This window comes from Phyllobates terribilis, unplaced genomic scaffold, assembly GCF_046119375.1.
Source record: "Phyllobates terribilis strain yellow unplaced genomic scaffold, ASM4611937v1 Scaffold_10__3_contigs__length_209671492, whole genome shotgun sequence".
Taxonomy (NCBI): Eukaryota; Metazoa; Chordata; class Amphibia; order Anura; family Dendrobatidae; genus Phyllobates; species Phyllobates terribilis.
Window position 1 is genome coordinate 180,092,659 of NW_027362770.1, and position 7,345 is coordinate 180,100,003.

General features: G+C 44.1%; 1 protein-coding gene across 1 annotated transcript in view; it reads left to right on the top strand.

The window, feature by feature from the left end:
- The window catches only part of RASSF8 (Ras association domain family member 8), a 35,902-nt gene extending 29,073 nt beyond the window's left edge, over nucleotides 1-6,829 (top strand). Inside the window, 7 exon segments of the mRNA XM_073650265.1 lie at nucleotides 3,838-3,882; nucleotides 3,885-4,096; nucleotides 4,098-4,314; nucleotides 4,317-4,726; nucleotides 5,181-5,319; nucleotides 5,680-5,697; nucleotides 5,700-6,829. Of these exon segments, the coding sequence (XP_073506366.1) occupies nucleotides 3,838-3,882; nucleotides 3,885-4,096; nucleotides 4,098-4,314; nucleotides 4,317-4,726; nucleotides 5,181-5,319; nucleotides 5,680-5,697; nucleotides 5,700-5,800 (1,142 nt within the window). The 3' untranslated portion in view covers nucleotides 5,801-6,829.
- The last annotated feature ends 516 nt before the right edge of the window (nucleotides 6,830-7,345 follow it).

Below are 7,345 nucleotides of genomic sequence, written 5' to 3' on the forward strand. Positions count from 1 at the left end.
CTCCCGGTCTCCTCGCAGACGCCATCTGTCGCTCCGGGTCTCCTCGCAGACCGCCATCTGTCGCTCCCGGTCTCCTCGCAGACCGCCATCTGTCGCTCCCGGTCTCCTCGCAGACCGCCCATCTGTCTCCTCGGGCCACTGTGTATCTCCCTTTTTCTTTTGTCGTAATCATTGGATTTGCCAGACTTTACTACAATATTTCTGGACAACTTTACCGCCCCCCTCGTTGGCTGGGACCCCGGCAGTCACAAGCCGAGTCCGTCTCCTTTTCATCTCCGCGTTTGTTCCAACAACTGAGCCCAACTAAATAAACATTTCTGAGAATGCGAACATCAAAATGTCGGCCATGTTTGTTTTTCAGGTCACATGAATGGGGGTCAGCGCTTTGTTCTCATAAAAAGCTGTGGGATTTCATTACACAGACACACATCCCTCCTCATTAAAGCCCAACCTTAAATCCGGGGGCACTGTGCACAACGTAAAAAAAAACCTCACAAATATGTTGTGCCACTTGCATGCCTGCATATTAATGAGCACTTCCCCTTTAATGATCACTTCCCTTTAAAGAGCACTAGTGACCAGTCAAGGGTCCAGTTTTGCTCCCATTTTATTACTGCTGCTCCTAGGAGTATTCCACTTTTTGTTTTTTTTCTAAATCCGCCATATGGTTCCAGAGATATGAGCCTTTTTCTATGTTTTTTTTTTTAAGGGGGCGTGGCTTACAGGATCCTCAGGGGCGTGTGTCTAGCGCGGCATAATTACCCTTTGAGCCACGCCCACTTAGTAAAGACAATAAAAAGTCCCATATCTCTGGAACCGTATGGCGGATTTTAAAGCACCGAAAAACGGAATACTGAGGGCAACTGCGGGAATAAAATAAAAACAAAAATTAGAAACTTTTGACCAAGTGAAGAGCGAGTCCATGAGAAGCCTACTGGGGAGGACTGGGAGCACCCTGTTGTGACTACTGGCGAATCTGACTCTCAGTACCCCCACGATCGACTGATTACTAAAGCAGCTCCCCGAAAGCAGAATGGCGCCACCAATGTTTACAGGATGGAGCAGCTCGCGGGGTGGGGGCGGGGCTTCAGCGTGATTGACAGCTCCCCTTTTATTCCACAGCCAGACCAGAAAGGGTTAATTTAAAGAGGTCTTCTCTGTCCATCTGCACTCCACAGCCCTGGCTCTCCGCAAAACGACAACTCCCAACAATTGGGGGGGAGAAGACACAGTCGCTACAGATATTCTGGACTCGGATATTTTCGGGGCAACCTTTGCCCTCACTCTCCCTGAGATCCATGGTCCCTGGCTTCAGAGGATTAGAGGGGCCTGATCAGGGACTGATTACTCAGCCTGGATGGGGGGAGGGGGCTTCAAAATCTGCTGGACCTTTTTATAATTATCACAAAATCTTCTTAAAGAGGAATTTTACCCCCAAAAAGTTGCTCCCAAAACTTTTAGATTAGTTTCTGTACATGTAGCGCTCCTTTATGCTGGCACCAATTTTTTTTTATAATTTATTTAGATTCTATAAACCATTTTATTATTTTTTTTTTAGCCTTTATTATTTTTTTATTTATTTTCATTATAATTATTTCTTTTTTAGCTTTTCATAATTTTTTTTATTATATTAAATGTTTTTTATTTTTTATTTTATTACTATTTTTATTTTTTTTATTATATAAATCATTATTATTTTTATATATTTTTTATCCTTTTTTATTTTCATTATTTTTTTTATCCTTTTTTATTTATTTTCATTATTATTATTTTTTAGCTTTTATAATTTTTATTTATTATATAAATAATTTTTTATTTTTTATTTATAATTTTTTTTTTTATCCTTTTTAATATTCTTTCTAACCACCGACCTAATAAACCTCCTCGATGAGGAATCTCACGTTGCACAATCTCGGGGGGCTTTTCCCAGAAATTGGCCTGAAAATCCTGTAAATCGCTGAAGCGTAATTTTCACTGATAAAACAGGAGAGGTCTTAAAGGGAATGTACATCATAAAAGAAAATTCCTTTAGATTAGGACTTTCCTATCAAAACTAAGCCAGAGGGGGCAATAATAATCACTATAATGGTCCCCCAAAGTGGGGAAAAAGGGCCAAAAGTAGAATTCTCCACCTCTGTCTTCAATTTTTAAAGGGTTTGTCCACAAAGCCAGGATAGCTGATAAATATGAGAGTGTTGGTGGCCCCTTTCACAAACGCACGGCTTTTTATTTATATAAAAAAAAAAAAAAATTGCTAAATTTTCGCACGGGTTTGATCTCACGGTGCAGTTACGTCACAAAATTGCCATCCGGTTATACAGGCTGCTGATTTAGGCACAGAAATTAAATTATCGATCAATAGCTCCAGGTCTATTTGTCTCACGAGACCACGGCATGTACTGCACTCCCGCAGCGCCACCTGCTGGTGTCGTTTCGTTTCATCCATCGCTCTGGGAGTCATATATTCTGCATCAGTGAACTCCAGCTTCCGGCTCTCCCGCTGTTGCAGCACTACAATTTCCAGCATGGCCTGACAGTCAGAAGCCACCTTTAACGGGGGTCCTTTGGGGATTACACCCTTTCCTCTAGTATTGACAGTGTCCACGGGAAGCCCAACACTGCTGTTTCCCGAGGAAACCATCAGAATTCTAAAAGGGAGGAGCTACGCTGCTGTTTCCAGGGGAAACCATCAGAATTCTAAAAGGGAGGAGCTAAACTGCTGACTTTTTCAGGTGGAAACCATCAGAATTCTAAAAGGGAGGAGCTAAACTGCTGACTTTTTCAGGTGGAAGCCATCAGAATTATAAAAGGGAGGGTCCAGAAGTAATAATTCTCCACCTCTGTCTTCAAATTTAAAGGGGTTGTCCCACTACCACAGGATAGATAAGTGTGCGACCACTGCCGATCCCCACGGTTTCGGGGGGGTGAAACCTTCATAAATATAAAATGTTGGAGCTACATTATTGACGGCTTCCAGGAGAAACCATCAGAATTATAAAATTCCTGGGTGTAAACACGGGGATCATATTCAATGAGTGTGAAAATGTAGAAGGCACCATTCATTGAAAAAAAAATAATAATTTGACATGTCATCGAGACATCAGTGTGTGTTCAGGTGTGGAGACCTCTCCACCCCCCACCCCCCCGCGATCACTATAAAGAAGGGGCAGAAGAAAGTAGCCGGGTGCTCGGCCCCTGATCGGCTGCCCGGCCCCTGATCGGCTGCCCTCTGTGAGCAGGTTGATGTATGGGGTTCATGAAAAGCCTCCGAGAGAGCAGGTCAGAAACGACTGAGCGCAGCAATCGACTGATCAGTTTCGACCCCTTTGTTTTAGTGATCTGTGGGGGTCTTGACACCTGGACCTCCTCTGACATTTTACTGACACATTTTGGGCAACTTTTAAACTTTTTTTTTCGGTGCTGAGGGACGGGATGTTGAGACACGTCGGTAAAACAAAGGAACCTAAGCGATCAGCCGATTGCTGCGTCAAACGGTTCCCGCTCAGCTCCCCTCTTAAGACTTTTCTTTGAGCCTAACATCGACCTGCTCTCGGAGGATCTGAGACGATCAGATGGGGCAGAGTGCTCTGGGACTAGAGCGGCGATCAGTAACGGTTCTGATCCTTGGAGAGCTGACCGATTTATAGGCTTCATAGAAAGTCTCCAAGAAGAGCCGACCAGACTTGATGGGGCAGAGTGAACTGCCGGTTGCTGTACCGCACTGTTTCTCTCCTCGGATACTTTCTACAAAGCCTGTACATTGACTCTATGGGGCTTCTAACCAAACCATATACCGTTAGGTTCGTAAATTAACCCTCTCCTCCTTTTATTTGGTAGGTCGCACTGGGAGATACACTTTGATAGAAAAATGGAGAGACTCGGAGAGCACTTGGCTCCCCACGAGAACCCGGTGATCTCCCTGAACAAGTGGGGACAGTACGCGAGCGACGTGCAGCTCATCCTGAGGCGCACCGGGCCGTCTCTCAGCGAACGTCCTACATCTGACACCATCGCCCATGTGCCAGAGAGGAACCTTTACCGGCAGAGCCTTCCCCCTCTGGCCAAGCTGAGGCCGCAGAACGATAAGTCCTTAAAGAGCGCGCGAACCAAAGAGGAAATCGTTGACTTTTACCGGCGGGGCCAAAGGACTTATTGACATTTTCGGTAAAGGCAAAGAGTCCGAATTTAAGCAAAAAGTGCTGAATAACTACAAGACGACAGGCGAGGAGCTGAAGAAGCTCATCCACTTACAGTCCGAAAAGCTCCGGACCCTGGAGAAGCAGTTGGACTCCAGCGACGCTGAGGTGCGGTACTGGAGCAGAAGCACAAGTCCGGCTTGGAGGACGAAATTGGGAAATGGGAGCAGAAGATCAAAAGGAACGACGTGGAGATCGGGGAAGAGGAGTTCTGGGAGAACGAGTTCCAGATCGAGGTGGAAAATGAGAAACAACTCCAAGAACAACTCGATGAGCTGACCCAGCGCATGCGCCAGTGCGAGGGCCAGCTGAAGGACCACCTGAGCCAGATGCAGAGCATCGAGAGCGGCATCGAGGCTGAACGGTTACAGATGGTCATGCAAGAGGCGCAGATCAACGAGGAGATCGTCAGGGGGAAGATCGAGAAGATCAAAGGGGAGCTGGACATCCAAGGGCAGGAAAGTGTCCGGCTGGAGAACGGGACCAAGGCTGTGGAGCGGTCACTGGGGCAAGCGGCAAAGAGGCTATTGGTGAGTGGTGACAGCAATTATGGCGCCATTACAGCCTACGCTCAGGTTGTCTGCTGTTGACAGGTTACCAAGATAATTGAGAGGGAATGGGAAGGTTCATGTATGCAGCTCCTGTGCACAGGTATGTGTCTCCATATGCTCCCTAATTCACAGTCTAAAGGTGGCTGCAAAAGAGATCAGTGAGAGTGGAGACCTACATGACTCCAATCATGCTCCAGGATAGAGTTCAGACTCCATATTCTCTTTAAGCATGGGAGAGCTTTCTACCATTTGCTCCCACCACTGCAGAGTCAGGTAGTTTGTGTGAGCTGGCTATAGTACCTTGGGTAAGAGAAATGACCTCTCCTCGGCGAGCTCTTTTCTACCTTACAAAAATGCGTCCGCTTTCAGGACAATTTTTTTGTTGTTTTTTTTTATTAAAATTGATTGTCCTCCCCCCCCCCCCTCCCCCCAGGAGCGAGAACAGGAACTCGAACAACTGACCAAAGAACTCCGACAAGTGAACCTCCAGCAGTTTATCCAGCAGACTGGTACTAAGGTGACAGTGCTGCCCGCTGAGCCCAGCGAAGCTGAGTTCCCACAGCCAGAAAAAGGTAAACTTTCTTTGGATCGCCATGATTTTAGTATTTTTTTTTTTTTTATTTTATTTTTACATTTTTGCCGTGTCGCCATATTGTCCAGTGTGAACAGTGCACTTTTCCGAGTCTATGACCACCTGGGTAAGGCCAATTTTCAGACAACCATAGATAATATAGTGGCCTATAAATGACCTAGATTTTGGCCTATTTTAATATCTGTATTTTTTTTCTGCTAAGCCCGCCCCCGAGGTTTCATTTTATTCCCTATAGAACCCTTTTACATTAAATAAATTGATTAAAATGTTTGTAGCACTGCCAGTGGGCAGAAGGTATTGTTCTTTTAACCATTTCGTTTTGCCCTTTTTTTTTTTTTAGAGCCAGCATTCCAGTCCGGTCTCTAAAACGGCCCATGACTTCAAGACAGCTTCCAAGCAACTTACGGATCCTCCAGAACGCCTTGTCTTCAGGGTTCAACCCCGAGGGCATCTACGTATAACTTGCACATTGCTTTCGGATGGACCAACTGCGAATTTTTCTTAGATTTCTAAATCTCCTACCTTGGAGGGTTGTGAGTTCTCTCCTTCGCTTCGGGCTCCTCCCTTTTACTTAAGGAGTCATCCTTTTTTTTGCCACTCTACGTGAGGAGACCACAGATGGAAACCATCAACAAGTATCGAGCAATAGGACTTTGCTGGCCCGTGTTGACCTGAGGTTGACACTTTTTTTGCTTATTGAATACTATTTTTGGAGTATTATTTTGAATAGAAATGTCCACGGAAGGATAGAAAGTGATATAAATATCTATTTTTCCACCAGTTTAGAAATTTTTCTATCTCATACCGTTGCTAAGACGTTGATGTGTTTCTTACGTATGTCCTGTATTTCATTGTACTTTTTTTGTTTTTTTTTCTGATCTATCATTAACCAGAACAGTGTTACGATGAAGCACGTTGAAACTTTTTGGAAAAAAAAACTTTTGGTTCACAGTATTATCCTGTTGGGCACAATAATAGTTACAGCACGATAACATGATCTATGGGTCTATCAGATTTTCTGGACCATTTTCCATACAATTCCGTTTGATACGCTCTGGCATTCATACTCGAACCAGGGTGCCAGATTATCGGACTTCTACTTCATATAGATTTGTGATGCCAAATTGCTTTTTTTCATATTATGGGTTAGCCGACACTTTCAAACCATTCCATATTGTGAGGACCGCTTCTAATTCTGAGGGCTAATCAAAAAGATGAATGAAACCCCAATATTTTGTGTTAAAGGGGACATTACAGTGGAATTTTTTAATTAAAATTGTGTGCCTCCTCTAATTGCCACTGCTCCACTGATTCCAGAACAGTTTTTCGTTTTCTTCTGTGACCCTCCGTTCCAAAGTTATGCCCTACGATAATAAAGATGCAAATTTTTCCATCAGAACTCTGTGGGCGTGGCTGTGTTTTGACAGCCACGCCCACAGAGAAGTTAGCTGAAAGGAAAATTTGCATCATTATTACCTGGGGGCATAACTTGGGAACGGAGGGTCGCAGAAGAAAAAGAAAAACTGTTCCGGAATCAGTGGAACAGCAGCAATTGGAGGAGGTGATGAGTTTAAATTTAGAAATCCAGTGAGAGGCCCCCTTTAAGGTTTTCAGGTTAAAAAAAAATTGTAATCTGGTATATATGGTCAATATTAAGATGTTTTTGTGCCTGGGGGGCAATAGGTCACATTCCTACGGGCATTTTTTTTTTTTTTTATAATGTTACATGATAGAGAACCGACAGCGATGTAGGTTCATCTAATTTGGTTCAAACAGGCCTAAAGTGTTCTAGATTACCAGGCAGCCGTTGAAAGTGACAAAAACCAAAGCAGTATGGCAGGGAACTCTTGTGATTGGTTGTCCCTCTATTGAATCAGAATTTCCGGACAGTCAGATGCCGGATTACGGGACTGTTACTGATAAAAGGAACACTCCAGAGCGTTATTTCTAAAATAAAATATATATATTTGTTTTTCTCACCATAGAATGTAGTTCTATACATTCAC